Source organism: Trachinotus anak, unplaced genomic scaffold (assembly GCF_046630095.1).
Source record: "Trachinotus anak isolate AG129_WGS33_773 ecotype Australia unplaced genomic scaffold, CSIRO_AGI_Tana_v1 ptg000004l, whole genome shotgun sequence".
Lineage (NCBI taxonomy): Eukaryota > Metazoa > Chordata > Actinopteri > Carangiformes > Carangidae > Trachinotus > Trachinotus anak.
Window position 1 is genome coordinate 1,324,744 of NW_027273855.1, and position 22,000 is coordinate 1,346,743.

At 41.3% G+C, this 22,000-nt stretch overlaps 1 protein-coding gene across 2 annotated transcripts; it reads right to left on the reverse strand.

Annotated features, from left to right (window-relative positions):
* Positions 1 to 1,572: 1,572 nt before the first annotated feature.
* Positions 1,573 to 20,461, reverse strand: LOC139620020 (sodium-coupled neutral amino acid transporter 3-like). 2 transcript variants are annotated; one of them, XM_071475147.1, is made up of 16 exons: positions 20,072 to 20,461; positions 13,264 to 13,390; positions 13,083 to 13,149; positions 11,537 to 11,652; positions 9,663 to 9,736; positions 9,417 to 9,509; positions 9,171 to 9,252; positions 8,032 to 8,114; positions 7,706 to 7,764; positions 5,904 to 6,020; positions 5,619 to 5,698; positions 5,106 to 5,206; positions 4,828 to 4,952; positions 3,211 to 3,355; positions 2,523 to 2,626; positions 1,573 to 2,414 (listed from the first exon to the last, which is right to left on the reverse strand). In XM_071475147.1, the coding sequence occupies exons 2-16, from the start codon at positions 13,320 to 13,322 to the stop codon at positions 2,310 to 2,312; spliced, it is 1,410 nt and encodes a 469-aa protein (XP_071331248.1). In that variant the 5' UTR covers positions 13,323 to 13,390; positions 20,072 to 20,461; the 3' UTR covers positions 1,573 to 2,309. The 2 variants fall into 2 exon arrangements, with proteins under 2 accessions (XP_071331248.1, XP_071331247.1); XM_071475146.1 differs by having other exon boundaries at positions 13,083 to 13,182; positions 20,072 to 20,237.
* Between the last annotated feature and the right edge of the window lie 1,539 nt (positions 20,462 to 22,000).

Genomic DNA, 22,000 nt, shown 5'->3' on the forward strand with positions numbered 1-22,000 from the left:
CTTAAAGTTTTTATTATTCTCTTCAGCACTTGAAACTAACCTTAATTCTAAAACATGATTACTGTGAAATCGTACTGTTTTATTTTCTGTACAGTACAGTAAAACTAATCCTTCATCAGTGTAGGGGCCACAGTATTTCAGCATAATGAAGACCTGAAAAACTGAATACAGATAATTTTCTATAATGTTGTAAAATAATTAAAGCTTCACACAGTTATGGGAGTTACGTCTTCATACAGTTATTTGGACAGGCTGTATATTTTCAGGCTTTTTGTGCCACCGTTCACAGCGAGACTGAAGAGTCGTTAATATTGTTTGTGGTGTTTGTTGTGTGTGATATGTCAGTTCTACTGGTATACAGCACAAAAACTATACATTACACCACCTGTAGAAACCAACTGGTAAATGAATCACATTTGGATTAGTCATAGACTTACTACATTTCACTTGATGGCAGCAGGGTTGGTGGGTTTCAGTGTCCTGCTCGGCTGCTGTGTGTAAAGTCGCTTCCTCTGCTGTTTGACTGGAAGACGCCGATTCTCATCAGCCTCTAACAGGACTGACGCCAAGTTTCAGAGTCACTGAATCACCATGTAGCTCCATGTGTTTCACTGACAGCTGCCACTTTTCACAGGTACAATGTAAAACAGCTGCTTATGCTATAACCTGACTCTTCAGGCAGGTGCTGAAGATGTGAACACGGTTTCGTTAGCAGTGGGAGTGGCTTCTGTGCTGTGTATAGCAACATAGCATATTATAGCAGCCAGTGATTGTTGTTGCTCAGAGCTGCAGTGAATTGTTAATAACTGATGCTGTTCCTTTAATGAGTTCTCACACTGTTCTCCCTTCAAGCTTCAATGAGCAGTCTTTGAGAACCAGACCGGTCCTTTTTTTTGCCTCAACCCTCTGATACGACCGTGAAAGGCGTACCTACCTTCGTCGCCATGGTCACCATAATAAATGTCATGGTTTGGTTGGGTTTGGGAAAAGATGGTGATTTGGGTTAAAATAAGTACTTCCTGAACATTAGATGATCTTTGTTGTCATGGTTACAATAATAACAATGAACAGTCATGGACAATCGAAATAACATAAACTGCTCCTGTCACATGGGAATCGAACACCGCTCTCCTGGGTCATATTCATCCATCCACCCCAACCTCCTCCTGACATGGACTTTGTCGCTCTATAAACTACGTCACCGCACTTTTCCCTTTGCTCCTGTCATCATCACTACGACCACTAGATGTCGCCTAGCAACAAAACTATGGGTCATGACAACCTGCTGACAGACGACCTATGACCTCGTTTTTCACAGGAGGATGATTGACAATATGGAACAGTTGCTCTCTGACACATGAACATCCCACAGTCCAGACACAGTCGAGCTTCTTGTGACTCGATAAAATGAAATTCAAAACTATTTTTTTAATGCAGGTGAAACATAATGTAGTTTTAGTGCATATATTCTGTCCCGTACTCGCAATATTAATTTGTGATTACCACCACGCACCTTACTGAATAAATGTTAAAGGTTTCTGGCATAAACTGCACCCAAAAACAAAACACAGGTTTCATCTTTTGTGATTTTTATTAAACAATATCCACATATGCTGTCCAAATGAATTCACACATGAATTAAACCAAATTACTTCACAGTTGTATAAACTTAATGTCCGACTTTCACTGATTGAAGCCAGATGTTTTTCCAGTTCCGTCAAACACTGCTCTGCAGAATTACAATACACAACACATCTACTGAAGTGAATTATCTGACCTCCTCCTGTTCGTCTCTCTGAGGAGCAGAAATAATTGGACTACAATGTTAAACACCGTGATGGGATCTAGTTTTAACAGCATTTTTGTCAAGCAGCACCAGCAGCACCAATTCATTTTTCTCCATCAAACTTTGTTGATAATTAAACAGATGTTTTTTTTTTCAATTTAGACATTTGCCCAATTTACTATTCACCACATTGAGCTCCTGTTGAGGGAAACAGCTTTTAGTGGTTGAGGGACTTCCATGGTCAACGTGTTCATCAGCTCCTCGTGTAGAGTGGAGGAACACCACCTGTGATGGATGATGGTGGTACATATCAACCTGGGGGGGTGACAGGACAAAACTGGTCTCCTCTTCACACTCTGGAGGATGGACTGTCTGCATGATTAATGAAAACAGTCCCACCAAAGCCCCGAGCCTTCCAGCAGTAGGTTGAATTGTGCTTCCTATCTGGAGGACTGGAGGGGAGGGGGGAGGGGGCGCAGCAGTGGGCTGCTGTTGCTGTAGGGCTTGGGGGGGGTGGTGGACTTTAATGGCCGCCAAGACTTCGGCTGTCTCCGTTCATCCAGTCAAGCCCGATGAATGTCAGGCTCATGGTCATGAATATGAAACCCAGCGCTGTGAAACACGCAGCCTGAAAACACAGAGAGGATTCGTCAACACAGAGTCAGCAGCTCCACTGCGCCTCTAACACTAACTCTGCGCTGAGATTTCCCTCAGTCCCAGAAAGACGTGAACCCACCTGGATCTTTGGTCTGGAGTTCATGGGCTCCTCGTCGGTGGGGATGATGCGGATGTAGAACAGTCCAGGCAGGATGAAGATCAGACTGGGAGCAGTGGTGGCTCCTGAACACACAGAGGAGGCGCAACAAATCACTGCACTGTCACACACAGTTAGTCTCAGAGGAAGCTGTTGGCTGCACTGAGTAAGAGAATAAAATGAACCGCGTGCTCTTTGCTGAAGCTGCTTTCTCTCTTGCAAGAAATCCAGTTGTTTCTCAAGATAAGTTCACTGTGGTTTAAATTACAGTTTCAGAACGTGATGTGGGGAACTCGCTCAGACGTGTAATTTCCAATCAACATAAAGAAGCTGATTCAAGTTCAGTTTAAAACTGGTTCTCCAGTCTGTAGCAACATGTGGAGGTTAACCACGCTGAATGCTACACTGAGATCTCATGATACAAAGGCTGAATTCTTATCACTTAACCTTCCACAAAACTTGACCTCTGCTCCAAAGCTCTATGCTACATGTACGATTGTTCTTATTTATTTAAGGAGAAAAAACATTAAAAATATAAATAAACCAACAAATAGTTTCAATAACTTAAAACCTACTCATTATTTTTGTAATTGTTCTTTTTATCCGAACAGAGACTCTTCTTTTTTACAAACACCCTTTTCATTCGGGCCAGACTTTGCACATATCTCACCTATGATGCCAAAGATGTCTCGAATGTTGGGAACAAGGATGACCAGCAGGTTGACTGCAAACAGCAGACACAGGGCGATGGCGATGTGACGGAGCCAGTGGAAGGGTTTCCCTGGAAACAGCAGCTGCAGGAGGGCGCGACGGATCTGACAGAAACACAGACGGAGGAAATCAGACCATCTCGACGGATCAAACACTGTGTCAGAAACTGTTTAATTTAATTGTTGAATTTATCCAAAGAGATGTACAGAGCTCCGCCTCTAACTTTACTCCACTATCAGTCACATGAAAATCTGAAGATCTCTGATTGGATGTTTGTCTCCTGGCTCCTGGGAGTCATAGTTTTCTCATAATGATGAACATGTATCAGAATTAAAACTTGTTGCTACTCTATTAAATCAAATTTGAAATTGAATGGATGATGACCCATCCAATTCTATGACCTGATGAAGAATCTCAGATATATTGACGCTGCAAACATTTTAAACGACTTTGTTGCTGCTTTATTTTGATAGAAATGATAAGATCATGATTGTAATTGCAAGATGTTTTCTTGTAATTAGACGATCCAGATCTTGTACTACAGATCTTTTCTTGTAATTATGAGATAGTAAGTTCTGATTACCTGAGTCAAGTCAATTTTATTTATATAGCACCAATTCACAACAGAAGTTATCTCAAGGCACTTTCCAAATCTAGGAGGTTTAGACCTTCTCTTTATAGTATTATTTACAGAGACGCAACAAATTCCCACCAAGAGCAAGCACTTCGTGACAGTTGCAAGGAAAAACGTCCTTTAAGAGGCAGAAACCTCGAGCAGATCTGAACTCAGGGTGGGTGGCCCCCTGCCTCCACCGGTGGGGCGTGAATACAGTTACAATTCACCGAATGTACATGAAAGTTATCAGTCAAAGAGAGCAGTATTTATTTAACCTGTCAGCACAGCTGTTTGATATTAAAAGCCTCCTTCCCTTTCCTGGTAGGCTTTTAATGTGAAACATCTACAGGAAGTAGATGGAAGTGGGTACATCTGTGTTGTTGTGCTGATGGTGTTAGTGCTGTGGAAACGTAGAGTACCACAGGTAAATCCACCTCCTCTTCACTGTTTTCACTAAATGTGCTGGACTTTATAAAAACCTGCTGACTTTCTGTCTGTGTTTCACTTCATGTCGGCGTCAGATGATGTCAGAAGGATGTGTGTGTGTGTGTGTGTGTGTGTGTGTGTGTGTGTGTGTGTGTGTGTGTGTGTGTGTGTGTGTGTGTGTGTACTTGTACTTGCTACATAGTAAGGACCAAAAAAAGTATTTTACTAACAGAGTGAGTACATTTTGGGAAAGTGAGGACATTTTGGCCGGTCCTCACTTTTTGAGACACCTTCAAATCACATTTTGAGGGTTAAGACTTGTTTTTAGAGTTAAGGTTAGAATTAGGTTTAGGTTAAGGTTAGGGTCAGGGTCAGGGTTAGGCTCTCAGTTGTGATGGTTAAGGTTAGGGTAAGGAGCTAGGGAATGCATTATGTCAATGAGTGTCTTCACAAAGATAGAAGTACAAGTATGTGTGTGTGTGTGTGTGTGTGTGTGTGTGTGTGTGTGTGTGTGAAGGTCACACATGTTCTCACCGGGAACAAGACCACAGGTACGGTCAGAGTGACAGCCACCAGGACGGCCAGCCGAACACACAGGATCAGAGTGTCCAGGAGATCCACCTTACTGTAGGTGTGGAGCAGCTCTGCTTCAGTGTTCTCTGCACAAACACACACACACACACACACACAAACAAACACACACACACACACACACACACACACACACAAACACACACACAGAATCTGTGAGTTGTCGGCGTCTTTACACTGAGTTATGTTTTGCAGCTGATTTAAAGAGATGCTGCTCTCACCGTAGAAAGTCAGATATCCAAATATGGCGGTGAAGAAGTACATGATGAACATGCCCAGGATGGAAACGTTGCCAATATTCTGCATTCTTCTCTTGGTGGGGCTTTAGGGGAACAAGACGACAGGTGTTTCAGCAACACATGATGCATGACGTTAAGAGAGAGAGAGAGGCGTGGCTATGGATATAGTTTCATTTCAAGACAGGTTATATTCAAAGATACACACTCTTAAATTACTGTACATCCAAAATGTCAAACTACATAAGTGCATTAGTTGAAAATGATAAAGTGGTTTAGATAAATCTGGATTTGTTTCCAACTCTGAAACAATCTTCTTCTTATGAATGAAGAAGATGAATGAAGAACATTTTTAGATTTTGGGGCAACTTTAAAACGCAAGAAAAGGTGTAAACCACAGTCAGTAATGTGTTTTCACCTCTTGCATATGTGCTGTGGGGCTGCATGACTCGTGCTGCATGTGTAGAGTGTAAGGATCCATGAATGTGTGCATCTTACTTTCTCAGTTCAGTGTAAATGGGGAGCACTTCAGGGTGACACACAAAAGCAAAAGCCAGGATGGGGATGGTATACGCCGTCTGCAAATCAAGTCACAGAGGAACTTCACTTGGTTGTTTTCCAGGAAGTATATGAACCCTAAACACATCCAGCCGTGTGTAATACGATGCACCCACAAATAGTTTCTGACCGTACACGTGATCAGAGCGCACTGCACATGAACAGATCAAATTCAAACGGTAATTTAAGCGTTTGTACTCGAAATTCATGGCGTTCATGTCTGACCTCCTGGTTGATGGTGAAGAATTTGGCAGTGCATGTGTCCTCTGGGGCGGCTGCGTTCACAGAGTAGTTGCCAAACACTTCCAGAGGGCAAGCAATGTTGAATTTCTTGTAGATGACCTGATGTGAGACAGAAAAAGAGTCTGAGGAGGGACAACATGTGCTGCCTTTGGTCACAAAACAACACAGCTTTTGGTCTTTTTTGGAAACAACATACATTGTTTGGTTGGTATCTTAACTCTTCTTGTCTCTATATCTGTGTAATTGATATATTGCACCCAGTAGCGACTGCATACCGTCCCCAGAGGGGTCAAACGGTTCACTCCAGCAGCTGGTGAAGGTAACTCATCCCTGTCAGTCCGACTAAAGCCTGAAGGATTAAACCCAGAGCTACTGAGGAGAATAAGCTGAAAGCGACACAGAGACTGTGCAGTTTTTTTCTCCCATAATACAACAGTTTACACAGTTTAATTAAAACTTTACAACCTGATTTAAGTTTCATAACAACTGGACATTTAATACTGATGAGCCATAAAAAGCTCATGGTCAGTGATGACGAGCAGACGAGCTGTTTCTTCCCTTTTACTCTTCATCACCATCTTTTGGTTCACACAGATGTTTAGTTTACAAATAAGAAAAACTGTCCATCACTGGGGCCCAGACAAGGGACAGTCTAAAGGGGGAGGCTGGCAGCTCACCTGGGCCTTTGAGACGCACCTGAGGCTCTTTTGATACCATGTTTAAAATCAGGATTTTATTCTTTGTTTGGAACCTCATGAATAGTGAAACCTCGTCCCCTAGAAATTATATTTATATACAACTAATTTGCAAATATGTTTTGAAGGAAATGTAATTGTGTCTGGATTTAATTTTCTAGTTTGCAGTTCCTCTAATCAGGACATGTGCTTTTTTTGAACAATTTGCTAAATGGCAAGTTGAAAATATGTCAATGCTGAATATACTAGTAAAATCTTCACTGGCAGTATTTTAGTTTTCTGCCAAAATACCATACAATACAATCCAACATCCACCTGTAGGGACCACAGCATTTTTTATGGTTCTGTTTAGACTCAAGCATCAAGAGCTGAGAGCTGCAGTTCCTCTAATGACCACTAGAGTCTGGCTCCAGCAGTGAGTCAGTCCCCACAGACTCCCATGTTCAAATGTCCAACTTTACAGCAGAAAGAAACATGTTTACAGCCTGGTACAGAAACTGTTCTGGTCTCTAGAGATCATTTCCTCCTTCATGACGACTGTACGGTAAAGGTATGGAGAATTGAGGGCGTGGCCTCTTTGAGTGACAGGTGGGTGAGTGTATTCTTGCCACAAACCAGCGTGCACCACAGTCTCGGTTCCACACATTAGCCGGGAGTTAAACTGGGAACACGCTGCCTGCCTTACATGTGACGGCTGCATGTCTGCATCCTTCCACACAGAGTTTCCAGACGACTCCAGCGCTGTCACTAAAATGCCACTGACTCTAAAATCTGCATAAATGGTTAAAAATATATTTCTATATTTTCATGTCTGTATCATATTCAGATTCAGCCTGGACACAGTGGGAGGTGTCAGTTCAGTGTAATGCCGTTGCCAGGATGTCAATATGACATCAGCAGGTCTTGCCTGTGTCTAATCTTACAGGGAGACGTGCAGGTCACGTGAAAAATGGAATCTTAGTAACTTCTAGGAGACAGGGTTGAATGGTGTTGTAGGGACGCAGGGCGTTGTGTCGCCTGTTAGTAACTGCTGTGATTCCTTAGATGTAACAGTAAATCATTTCTCTGTGCTGTGACCCACAGACTCACCACAGAGAGGAAGAAGACCATGCACGAGAGAGAGAATCCACTGGTGTAACCGAGATACCCTGCAGAGCGCAAGAAAACATCCCTCAGGCAGACGTCAGCATAACACAACATACAGGCAGTGCTACTGTGAGTGTTACTGTTAGAACAGATTTTATTTACATTCACTTTGGCCTTTTTTAAAAATCATATCAGAGAGCGGATTCAATAGTTTGTGAAGCTCTGTCTGTATGAAATTCAGTTTACACCTACGACGAGGAAACAGGGTCTGAGCTGAAACAGTTAACGGCCTTGCCGTACACAGACTGTCGACAGCGGACGTGACGTACCCAGGTGTTTCATCAGGGCCAGCGGGAGGATGATGCAGACAGTGACGATGATAATGAGGTAGTTTCCATTCATGAACCAGTCGCTGTGCAGAACACAAGACATCACACACACACACACACACACACACACACACACACACACAGTGAAACGTGCACACAAACAGTTTAAACACAAGGTCAAAAGAACAAAAACGACGATTTTTTAATTTCCTCCAAGGACAGGAAGTCAAATGAATGTTTGTGATATATTGTGGCTGCAGTGTGAGTCAATGGTCACATACTTGTCTGTGTCAATTGTGTTTACTTAGAGAAAAACTACAAAATAACATAACATGGCAACACACAAGAAAGTTGCTATATTGTTGATGTTGCCATAGAGCTCCGTTGTCAACACACACACGTCGTTTATTTGAAACACACCGTCCTGCTGTGAGAGATCGAGCGAGGACTAAATCACCAGCTGTCAGTGCTCTGGTTTCTCCTCTGTGCCACAGCTCTCAGCTGAAAGTTACGCTGTCACCTGCTGCTGTTCATATAGCATTACATAAGCCACGCCCCCACCCTGCGTCCACCTGTAGGCTCAGACCATAGACTGTTGATAACCTGGACGTAGACTTGATTAATAAATAATAATTAATGCTGAAGAGCCTTAAAGCTTCATTCTATCTAATGACCATCAGGGGGTGACTCCACTGGTTACAAAAATAAATCTGATTGTATTGAAGTCTATGGGAAAATGTTTCTACTTCTCTCTGATTTATTCCCTCAGTAAACGTTTTCCTGATGAGTTTATGTCTCAGTCTCTAGTTTCAAGTCTTCTTCAATACAACATGATGTTCTTTTTTAAATTATGGTCCATTTAGAGGAAAATAGACCATAAAGCTGGTTATACATTAGGGCGGGGCTACTGTGTGATTGACAGACTGCACCACACACAGTGACCTGCCTGACAAACTGTGGTGATCAGCTCTTAAAGAAATTACTAAGCTTTTTTAAAAATAAAAAGAAGGGAAGAAACAATTAACCTTTATTTTTTAGGTGTTTTTTAAGTTTCTGTCTTCAGTAGGAACCATTGGGTTTGTAATAATAGTATAATATAATAACTTTGATTCATTTTGTTGATTGTAAGCCGTACTCACTCAGTGGTGGATGTCTGGCCAAGAAAGGCTTGGATGACCAGCGGTAACTCATACTTCACTATGAACAGGTAGCTGGACATGGCTGCAGGAGAGGAAAACATAGACAGCCTGAAGAAAGAGTGTTTATTAGTGCACACAGCCACATGTATGTACGTGTTCCCTCAAAACAGTGATGTTCACCACCCACTCCACCTTCTCATATCACATAAACATTTCAAATGCCGCACCTATGCTCCGCTGTCTTACCTCCAATGTTATGTAACGTGATGATGACAGCTGCCAGGATCTTCCCTGTTTGACCAAAAGCTCTGAGGCCCAGCTGCTCATAGGCTCGAATACCTGCAGAGACCAGCGCCGAAGGACCGGGTAAACAAACCGTGCACATTCAGACATTTACACATGAGAGCCAGCTGAACTGGCCTCATATTCAGAGGAAGTAAAGAGACTAAAGTCAGATTTCAGACCATATTTTCTAGGCTAATTAAACCTTACCCACGACTCCAGCACTGCGCAGCAGCAGATGGACGGAATAACAGGACAAACAAGCAATACACGTCAACAGGATCCTGGAAAACACAACACGTACAAAAGGGAAGGTTCAGTATTGTACCACAGCTCTGATGTCTCTTAAATGAATTCTTAAATAATAATTTTTCATTTGTCCAACATGAGACAGATGCTGCACTCCCAGCTCAGAGGCTGCATACGGCCTTTCCTTGGACTTTTTCACTGCATCGCCCCGTTCTGAAGGTAACAGAGTGATTCTCACCATCATTGTTTCATCATTATTCACCATCATTATTTCCCTAAACTCCCCTCTAAACACACCAGAGGTCATGCATTCCCGTTTTTGTCGTTTGCGCTTTGTGACTGGGGCCCCCAGTTTGCTTCTCATTTTTGGAAGGTGTTCTGCAGACTGAACCAGTGTGGGACAGATAGAGGTTAATCATTTTCTGATGTATTTCCTGTTTTATTTTGAATTACTCTCTAGTCTCATTGTTTCACTTCCTGTCTTTGTGTGTCTCTTGCTCCCTTGATCATCCACACCTGCTTCCAATTACTCACCTGCCCCTGGTTTTACCCTGTGGAAGTCTTCCCCTGGGTTCCCTGTTCCCCTGCCTGATTGTCTGTGTTCATCCTCATGTGTTCATTGCTTTCCAGGATTCCTCGTGTTAGTCTCCATGATTTCTGACTTAGCTTTGGTCTCTGGTTGTTGGAGTTTTGCCCACTTCCTGCCTGGATGTGTTACCTATGTACGATTGCCAGGCTTTCCAGTAAAAGACTTTGCCTTTTTGAACTTTACCTCGTGTCCTGAGTCTTTGTATCTGTCCGAGTCTCTGATCTGCCCCGAAATGTTACAAAACCTTGTTTGTCTTTGCCGGCCAGCTTTAGCTGTCAGGGGCACAGATTCTGATTTGTAAAGAAACATATGCAGTGGACGTTAAAGAGTAAATTTAAATTCATTCTGATTTTGGTTCGGACACCAAACAATCTGGCCCAAACAAATCATCTCAAAACAAAAGGAAATTATATCAACTACTGGAACAAAACCTCAAATGAAAAAGTAAATTAAAATTGTCTTTGTCCCTAAACAGAGAGGATGTGGAGGCGGAGCACCTGACCACCATGACGGTTAGAAAACTAAGGAAAATATGGACAATGTGTAAATCAGACTTTTTTTGTATAGCACAGAATAAAAGAATAAAAACAACCTCACCTCATCTGTCAATGTTAATTTCTGAACTGCTTTGGAAACATAGGTTTCTGAAATGTCATGTCAATAAAGCTTGAATTTGAATTTGAATTTGAGAGTGAAATGAAGCACAATGTTGTACTACACTGTTCCATTGTTTATATTCTACATTTACTGCAAGATATTAATGATTCAATGAAAACAAACAAACAACAACAACAACAATTCTCATTATCTATGTAACTGTAAAACTAAATATTTAGCAATTCTCAGGATTTGTTTCAGATATATGTTGAATTCTTTTACCCACGTGGTGACAATCACAGTGTAAACATGTTGACGTGCACAGACGTAGAATTAAAACAGCTCTGTGTCACGGTTCGAACTGGACACTGATCTTCTGTTTGTGTTTGAATAACGTCATTAAAAATAATAAAATTCACTGATTCTGTCTAAGTCTAAGTAACTTTATATAACATAAGCACATGTGGCAGAAGCTGTACGTTGTGTAATATTTACACTGACTCCTCCTCGTGTGTCTGTTTGCCTGCTCTCTGTCTCTTTCATGGAAACACTGAGGTACAGATTGTGTATGTGGACATGTGTGTGTGTGTGTGTGTGACATGTACAGTTGAACTCTCTGTACCAAAGTGTGTGTGTCTGCTGTACTCACAGGAAGAGGACGATGCCGGTGTTCGACATGGCGTACGACAGACCCAGAATGCCGCTGCCCATGATGGCGTTGCTCAGGTTGAAGACAGACATCCCGAAGGAGGTTTTACCCTCAAACTGAAAAAGACATCAGACATCATCAAAGACACAACAACAGTTATTTCACATCAGGCTGCCTGACGTTTAATTTCACCTCATCACAGCTTCAGTCAGTGACATCACACGTCTGTTTGGTCTGGAAACTGGTTTCAGGATGAATGTTTAGGTGACTTTGAATCCAACACTTGGTAAAACTGAAAATGCTGTATGTATAGTACAAACTACAGTCAGATGATGAAAATGATTCTCCTGTAATATATGCTCCTATATTAAATCTCCATATATGAAATTCTGTATATATAACATATGTAAAAAAAATTATATATGAAACCTATTAGAAATTGGAACAATTTCATATAATAATAATATCTATATTTATGTATATATGCTTATATTGTAGACATATGTTACATAAATATATATCCATCCCAAAGAATGTTGATATATGTTTATAATATATATATTAGGGTCAAAATGTCTGCGAGCACTTTCCTGAGTTAAAAGTTAATGAGAAATTAATAAGAAAAACATATAGAAACATATGGACATTTTATATGTATGTGTATTTACATGTATGTTTTAATAAACTTGAACATATAAATTAAATTTATATTTGAACATATATGGTCACAACATCTTAGCAAATAAAAATGCCTCATATAGATATTTTAAATATATGCTCACATAAAACTTTTATTATGGATATTTCATATATGTTTTATGTGTATACTTATATCTTCATATATGTATATACATACATACATATATATGTATACACACACACACACACACACACACACACACACATATATATATATATATATATATATACATATGTGATAATGATATATCCCCTTATAGATATCAGGACATATATGTCATATATTACATATCTGTATGGGAGATGACAGATGGATAACGTAGAGATATTGATATTAACTGATTTTGCACATTTTGAAAACTATAGAATGACGGACTTCTGAATGAACTGTAGGTTGAGTGTAGTGAGGTAGACGTACGTGCATCGACTAAAGGAAAGCTGAGGAAACCTCATTTTGTGCAAATCCATCCATTTTTGTATTTATCCCAACACTGTGCAGTGAAGCTTGGACCAAGCATCCGGACACGTTCACCGTCTTTGGTTAAAATCACTTTCATCCATTTTGATTTAGCATTGATGTAAAAATGAACTGAAAAAAAAACAGGTTTAAAAATGTGTAAGTGAAAAACTATAAAATCTAAAATGTGTCTGATGTTGTATTTACTGTTTCCTGTATTCTTCTACAAATCATCAGAATTAATTTATCTTCTGTTTCCTGCATGATTCTTGTAAAGTATGTGTGATGGGGTCTCCAGGTGGGTTCAGGTGGATCGGTCCAGGTCAAACGTGTCAGTCTGATTTAATCACATGACCTACGGAGCGGCCTCTGCCTCGCTCTCATACTCACATCTGTGAACTGAGGCCTCTTTGATCCATCACTGTGCTGCAGGAACTTTTCTTTCTCTGGTGGGACTCTGCAACATCCGTCACAAACAAACGAGAAAACACTTCTTCAGCTTTAAAATATGAATGAACATGTTGTGGATTCATGGTGAGTCGGTGGAGTGGGACACACACGGGGAACATACCCTCCTTCCACAGCAGCGTCATGGTGGTGATTACCATTCGACAGCTTCTGCAGTTCCATACTCGTGACAGGTTCAGTGGGATGAGTTACTTCGTCAGACAGATGGAAAAAGGAGGGAAATGTGAAATCTGAAAGAAGAAGAAAAAAACCAAACGACTTAAAACCACCTCAAGGAAAAAGTTTGAGTATTTAATCATTTCATTCTGATTGTAGGAGACTGACACCATCACAGTGTAAACTGGTTAAAACTGCATCAGCTGTAACAACAGTGTGTGTGTGTGTGTGTGTGTGTGTGTGTGTGTGTGTGTGTGTGTGCGCTTGTTTTAATATATTTGTGGGGTCCAAAACCCAGGAGTACTTGTGGGGTCCAACAGCTTTGTGGGGACCAAAATGCTGGACCCCACAAGTTTTAATGGTTGTTTGAGGGTTAAGACTTGGTTTTAGGATTAGGGTTAGGGGTTAGGGGTTAGGGAGTGCATTATGTCACTGATGGGTCCCCACAAAGATAGGTGTACAAGGATGTGTGTGAGTGTGTGTATGTCTGTGTGTACATATGTGTGTGTGACTCTCAGGCTTCATCTAAACTCTCTAACCACAAAGAACCAGCTGTTTTTACAGGTTTTTGATGAATCTTAGACCAAAGCATCAAATCCTTTAATTTTGAAATCCAGCCTTAAACAAAGGAACCAAAAAAAAACCCCAAAAAACAAACATGTTTCCTACTTTTCACTTTGTTTTCAATTCTTCAACACACACATACAAAAACACTGGACACTTTTAAGACGTAAATCTTGAAATCATCGTGACAACACTTTTTTTTAAAAACTGCAAAAGACACTTGAAACAAAAACATGGAAGAAGTGAGAGTGAGAGGAAGAGAAAGAGGAAGTCAGAGAGGAGGTGGAGGACGACAATAGATGGACACATATTTCAGACGACATTAGGACCACTCTGAGGACCGTGTCATAAATCATGACCTGACAATGAGGCGGAGTCATTAACATCTGCGATCCAGACCGGAGAACAGGTCCTGGTTCACATCAGCTGATGCGTCTCCAAATGTCTGAGTGTTTGTTATAAATCAAAGTGTCTCTAATCTGGTCTGATGACTCCTGACTCCTGTTAGCTTCTGGTCATGTCATTAGCTGAAGAGATTACAGAGTTCGCTGTTTCCAACCTGCACTGAGAGTGTTTGAACAAGAACAACACAATGATTAGTGTGTTCTTAGGTAAAAGAGATTGTGTTTGTTCGTTATTGATCATATTTTAGGACTAATTTATACTTAAATGCAGAAAAGTCCAGGGTTCACTTCCTGTTTCTCGCCGCTGTTGCAGCCGGATGTTGTTTTCAGGTGGTTTAAAGAAAACAGTGAGTAACGGCCTGACTCAGGTACTGCAGATTTAACAACACACCTGCCCTGCTGCCTTCACATGCTGCAGGGATTTACAGTTTGTGTCTAAACTCCACACACAAGCCAAATGAGACCAAACACTTGGAGCTGAACGTCTCACATCTGTGTCAAAATCAAACTCTACTGCCACAGCCTGACAATCTTGTTCAACAAAACCTTACACATGTGCACCATGTGAACACTTCCGTCTTTACAACTTTGCAGATGCTTTTCAATCTGTCACTCAGGGTTGAAAAATATAAAACATTCAGGAAACAGCTGATTCTACAGAATTTAAAGCTGCAGCTGCAACAAAGTCCAGGAGTCTGTAACACAACATGTTCACACTGGACTGTGAATATGGTGTAAAAACACATTCCACAATGTCTACATTTCACACAAGGCTGGGGCCCGGGGTGGGGTGGGTCAGATAGGCAGATTCTCCGGTCTAGATGTTTGGCTGTGGTGTTGTGACTGAGGTTGGTCTGGACTCTCTGCCCAGCCTCCCTCGCTGTCAGGCCATGATTTATGACCAAACCGCTGCTATTGTCCTCTGAAATATGTGTCCATGTGTTGCCAGGTCTTTGTTCTGGCCCTCGTCCTCCAGCTCCTCTCTGTCTCCTTCTCACAGGAGCTCACCTGAGGTCAGTGTGTGGCACTAAGGCTCCGGCTGATTGGTGTTTAATTTCAGCGTAAGTGTTTTCAGGTGTGTGTGTGTGTGTGTGTGTGTGTGTGGAGTGAAATTCAGGTGTGTTTTACAGTTTGAAATGTCTAATGTAAGAAAAAGTGTGCAGTGTTTTTGTGTGTGTGTGTGTGTGTGTGTGTGTGTGTGTGTGTGTGTGTGTGTGTGTGTTGTAGAACTGAAAACAAAGTGAAAAGCAGAGGATGTGTTTGTTCCTGTTTGAGGCCTGATTCCAAAACTGAAGGTTTTTTTTATCCTTTTGTTGCTTTTAGTGTGAAAACTGTAACAACACATCAGTCCTGCTGCCTTCACACGCTGCAGGGATTTCAAGAACTGACGAAGAACATAAAACTGTTATTTTACAGTAATACAGTTTTCTCCGTCCTCGTCGATCTTGATGACGTCTGATAGTAAATGTATTGACATTGGTGCAACAGAAAAAGTCAATCTAAGCCAAATATTATAAAACAACTAAGCCTGTGATTTACTTCCTAACACATTTGAGGAGCTTCGTTGTTCATATTAAAAGTCCGAGCTGCTGTGTGTCATATCCCAGCGTTCAGAGGGAGGCGACAGCAAAGGGAGAAAGCGAATCACACAAACAGTCGAGCAGCCGTCATCAGTATCAAAGTGCACGTCTGAGCCCACAGAGCCAGAGACACACACACCTCACCATGTGTCTGTGTTTGGTTTGTACCAAACAACAAACACTGCACAACCCCTCCACACACACTTCAGGTCAAACACTGCGATAACATGTCATTCACATCATGTTTCAGCTGGAATTGTCTTCGTCTCGTGGTGTTTGTACTGTTAAAAACTGACACAAACATTTCAAGGCAAACGTGATTAGAGCTGAGACAATTAGTCAATTAGTGAACTGATGGAAAATTATTCTGCTGATGTTTGATCAATTATTAGTTTGAACCATTTTTGAGGAAAACGACTCTGTGCTGAGTTAACGTACTGTTGGTGCCTATTTATCTACAACTGTCAGCTATTTTACTAAAGTTATAAAATGATAGATATTTAAAAACTTTATGAGATAGATATATTTCCAGCTGATTAGTTTGATTAACAGTAACACAGTCGCAAAAGTAGAAGTACAAAAAGTAAACTTTGTATTGATGGGACACAACATTTCCCAAACCCGCTGAAAAGCAACGTGTCTGTGTCGATAAGTGAGCGGCTCAGTGGCGGACATGTTTCCCTGCAGGCCTCAGAAATGACAGCGTGATAACAGCTGAGCGTGACCTCGCTGCTCAAACATGACTGAGCCTCAGATGTTCACATTTTGTTCAGTGGTTGTCACATGGACTCTATTTGTAAATACCCTCCCTGTGCAGAGGCACTTTTCACATTTTCATGCTCTTTGCACTTTACTGGCGTCACTAAATATATTCACGTTTCCCAGAGAGAACTCAAATATTATTTTATCAGTATTAATGAATAATTGTATTATTTTTATGATGTTGTTGCAGTAAAGTTAAACTTATACATATGAGTTTTGGAGCTGGACATAAGCTAACTGAGGTTTGTGTACTTGAAACCATCACTTGAAAAAATTTAGTCGTCTAAACTGGAGACATTTAAACGCACAATATGTAACTTCTGCAGATTAAATACTGAATGAAAACAGTCTCACATTTAAAATCAGTTTCTCTGACACTGCTCAGCGAACACAGGACACCAGGGAGGGACTGAGGGCTGAGGCTGCTGCTAACCTCTGTTTCTATTGTTTCTCTGATAATTTATGATCCAGACGTTCAGGAGGTTTTTACCTGGAGCTGAATCCTCCACAGAGGTCTCCTCCTCTCCACAACAAACAGACCAAGGCATTAAAATTGGTAGAAACACTGAATAAAGCAGTTTCACTGATTCAAGGATGATCTTCAGAGACACAGGACGTCTCTGAGCGACTGGGAGCGGAGACGTCTGACATTTCCTCAGCTCGTTTCTCTGATAACTTCAGATCCAGGTTCAAACATAGAGCTGAAAACCACCAAGGTGGAAAAACTGAATCTTAAAAATGAGACTTAAAACTGGACAAAAGTCAATTTTGAGCTTCCGTCAGACAAACACAACACTTACACATGAGCAGAGAGGATATGACGTCATTGACAGGCCACCAATGAAACGGAGCGTTACCATGATGAAAATCAAAGATTTCTCTGTTTGAATTGATGGAAATATTTGTGAAAATGTAAGAACACAACTCAACAACATATAGAACAGAGGTCTGGTTGTTTTTAGACATTTTTATGTGGAAAAGTTACAGATCTAACTTTAGATTAGCGGATCTGGATGTTTCAGGTCAGGATCAGGTTCTGTCTGTGACTGAGGATCCAACTGCGAAACCTACTGTGATTCCATTTTTGATTTGGTTGAACTTGATGAACAATGTGTTTGTTGTTTAGCAATATCACATATGATTATTACACATAACTGAATATGTTTTGAGTCAACTTTTTAAATTTGATTAAACCATGTGGCCAATCTGTGACAGGAGAGTCTCTAAAAGTCAAAGTCAAACAGTTTCATGTGGCCGTTCGCTCACCTGACACTATTTGACTTAATGTGATGCGTGGACACCCACCCATCCTGTGCACCAATCAGGCTCAAGAGCTTCTTGCCAAATCTTTTTGGCCAAAGTCACGTTCACGGCTGTAAACAGAAAGTGCCTCTGTGCTGCTGCAGCATGTGCTTCCAGTTGCTACAAATCTAATTCTCCAGCTTTGCTAATTCTAGAAAGACCAAGTTATTTTAACTTCACCATTTACAGACCACAGTGCACGTACATCTTCAATGACCATACGAGGGTTTAACACGGTGGCCCTGAGGGAAAAGTGCATGCAAATAGACACAGCTCCAGCAGATTCAGAAAACACGATCAAATACAGAAACATGCTGCAAGTAGCACAGACGACAACATACAGGAAGTGTTTCCAGGGGACACTAAAAAGTGAGGAACACCACTGGGACACAGTTATTGTTCAGTGATTTGTGACTTTTGAGGTTAAAAACATTGAACACGTGTGTCCCGACTGGGTTCCTCACTTTTTTATGTCCCTTAGAAACAACAACACTTCAGACCAACACTTGTGAAAACACTTCTGTTGTCTGTGCTACTTGCAGCACGTTTGTGTATTTGGTTGTGTTGTGAGTATCTGTTGTCAAATTGATAAATGTTTTCTGAATTTGTCTAAGTTTCAGCGCACTGAGCTCTCAGGGCCACCGTAGTTTAACCCAATCTGGTCGACATGGAAACCAGCTGGTGTAAAAACATACAACCTGAACTGAACAGACGCTGGTTAGTTACATGTTAAGTTTGAGGAATGGTTCAATATTTATTTGTAAACCGACAGAGAAATGTTCAGGTGTTCAGCAGTACAGAGCTGGAGTCAGGACATGGTTAGCCTAGCTTAGCATAAAGACTGGAAGCAGAGGAGACAGTTAGCCCGGCTCTGTCCGCTGTTCAAAAACACACCTCCCAACACCATTAACATTTCTGTTTGTGTCTGCTCCTGCTTCCAGTCTTCATGCTAAGCTAGGCTAACCACATCCAGGCTAACTCTGCAGTTGACACACAGACTTCACATTTATATCTGAACCTCTCACGCTTGTAGTGAATAATAGTATTTCCCTAAACACAGAACTATTCCTTTAAGGAAATTCCTTAAACTTTATGATCCCTGTGTTCCTCCACATTTCTGAGTCTCACATTTGGAGAACGATACTTATTTCACATTATCCGAAGCGTTTTGAAACATCTTAATTATCCAACGGAAAAGAAGAAACTTTGACCCTTTAACTTAATTTTCCTGCACAGAAAAGGGAGCGTACAGAGTATCTGCCCCACACTGAGGTAAGAGGGGACATGTAGTGTACAATCTGTGCCTGATTGAGGCCCTGCCCTGTTTTCCTTGCAAGGAATGTGTAGTTTTACATCTTATGTAATATTGTTTTTATGTGTTTTAGTGTTTTTTTTTAAATGAGCAGCACATTAATCAATCTGAGACCTAAAGTATGAAAGCATCAGCTGAGGCTCAAGTTTACCTCAACACCAGCGAGAAAATCACTGGTTGTTTTGTTGCTGTCATTTTGGTGTTTTTATAGCATGTGCTTTTTTAGCCACTGTAATGAGTGTTTGTCAGTGAGAGTAAATGAGTGTGTTACTCCACAGATATCAGAAAAATATTAATGCATCAAGACCTGTCATTTATCATTTCAAATGTATGAAAATATGGGAAAATAAAGAGTCAAAATAACAGGAAAAATACATATTTATAGTCGACAGAAGGAACCTTTAAACCTCACTGCCACACAAACACTCTGAATACTGCCCCCTGCCTTTGTTAGGAAAGTTAATGTAACTAATAATTCATTTGGAAAATAGTTGGTACCAAACTTAGAAAGTTAATAGATTGAAATGATGATGAAAATCATGCTCAAGCTCATTTATAGTGAGTTAAGTTAGTTTAAATAAATTTATAGTAAAATATAAAATAATTGAATGATCTGATCACATCTGGAGCACATCTGCAAAAACCTGTGTCCTAGACTTAGTTTTCATGAGTCTGATAAACCTTTGAAAACCACAGCAGCAGTTGGTGTCTGTAACAAAGCTCCACTCTTCTCCCAGGGTCCTTCACTCTTCCTGAGCAGACCCTCTCAAGTGGTCAAAACACGTGGCAGCACTGCAGCTCCAGCTCAGCCAGAAGAACGGAGGGACTTACCTCCAGAAACAGGCCCAGCAGACTCTGTGGAGCAGAGGCAGGCCCTGCGAGGTGAAGTCCTGGGATCAGAGTGTGGAGTTTGGGCTGGGGAGATGATAACACTGTCCTGTTTTTGGAGCCCAGCAGAGAAGCACAGAGCGTCTCAGGGAGAGGTTGGGGAGAGGGGAGCAACTGTGTCAGCGGGCAGTGAAGAGGGAGGGAGGGCTGCTGAAAATGACGGTTTCATGTTTCTTGTGATGTCACATGTGGAGGCACTCCTCTTCCTTTCCAAAGAAAAAAAAAGGAAAAAAAAGAAAACAGGTTAAGTGTGACTTTCTCTCAGGGCTCTGCTGATGGATCGCTCTGTGGGGACTTCACTGGGCCTCTTGAACTGTTTCCACTCTTTACTTCTGAGTCGTGGTAACAGTGGAAATATGGTGAGGTGATCAGTGCACGGTTGCATAAGATCCTGGCTGCTGGTGGCGGCTCTGATATCAGAAGCAAACTGGAAAAATCCAGCTGTGTTCGATCAATCTGGAAATGTTCCACAGAAAGGTAAATATATAAACCAACGTCCCTCGTAAACGGTCCGAGGTGACCGGAGTCCTGCAGCTTTGAACCAACAGATGGTCCAGGACTCACACGTTTCCACACAGGAACACAGTTTCAGCTGTGTGTGTGTGTGTGTGTGTGTGTGTGTGTGTGTGTGTGTGTGTGTGTGGAGGTTTGGCTGCTCTAACAATGTTCCTCAACATATTAAGACCATCGCTGTGGGATTTATAGTGTACAAAACATTTGGATGATTTTTCCATGTGAAATCATCCAGACTTCAGTTCATGTCGTGCGTCTGAACAGGAGAAATCAGGGTCAGTGAAAAACAGGCAGTGATGCTGGTGAACAGTACAGATGTATCGTAGCTGAGTACGATTTGTCACAGCATATTTCAAATAGGAAGTTTACAGGTGCAGAAATTCAGAGGTTCTTCTATAGTTTTTCAGTGCAGGACATTAATGGAGAATTATTCCACCTTAATGTTGAGCAGTTGGAGTCAAAAGTCCATTACAAACCTAAGGTAGGGGAGTGGATTAAAGGAGTAATCCAAGAATGAACCATGAAGACTCACAATCCTCAGTCTTTTAGTTTGGGTCAGTCTCCAAAAACCGTGGATCCTACATTTCCCATGATGCAAGTGACTGGGGTTTTTTCATTAGATGCTCTCAGTCTTTTAAACTTCAACACCTCGATTTTCTGTCAGAAAACTGATCTCCAAGCAGCTGAGATAACCAGTAACACAAAACACTTCCCCAGTGTGTGAGAGAATAGTGCCCCCTTCTGTAACCAACACACACACACACACACACACACACACACACACACACACACACACACTGTAAAATAATATTATCTGGTGCAGCGGGGGTTGTATTTTTTTGATTATTTATGATTTTCTTACATTACAACAAATACACACACACAGAAAACACAGTAGACAGAATTCGCAGTACAATTACACAAACTGACAGTAAGATGATATAATATATGCAAAACTCCCAGAGACAAGTCACACCAAATAAAAACCAGGCGAGATATGAGACTGGCCCCCGTCTGCCAGAGAAACGACATGTTCCTGCCAGAAGTGGCAGCTATCTGGAATATTTGAGTGTTTTATCAAAAGAGCACAACCCACGGAGGATTTGTTCCAAGTTCAGTACTTGTGATCACATGTGAAAGATTTCCCTGACAGAAGAACAAAAGATCATAAAATAAAAAACCATCTGTGTGGACAAGATGTCGTCAAACTGAATCTAACTTCAGCTTCTTCCTGTCTGTTTTCAGTGTAGTGAGGATTTACACCAGCTGGACACGCAGCTCTCAACAGTGTTAGTGTGGGTTCAATGCACCGTGTGTCGGTATAATTCAGAGTCGCAGTGAGTCTATGGATCTATAGAT

Excerpts from the sequence above, each read along its gene's own strand:
- LOC139620020 (XM_071475146.1), bottom strand. The coding sequence starts at position 13,322 with ATGGAACTGCAGAAGCTGTCGAATGGTAATCACCACCATGACGCTGCT. Across the intron at positions 13,183-13,263 it reads GACGCTGCTGTGGAAGGAGG|TGTTTTCTCGTTTGTTTGTG; the intron begins GTATGTTCCCCG and ends AAGCTGAAGAAG. Across the intron at positions 9,510-9,662 it reads GCGCAGTGCTGGAGTCGTGG|GTATTCGAGCCTATGAGCAG; the intron begins GTAAGGTTTAAT and ends TGGTCTCTGCAG.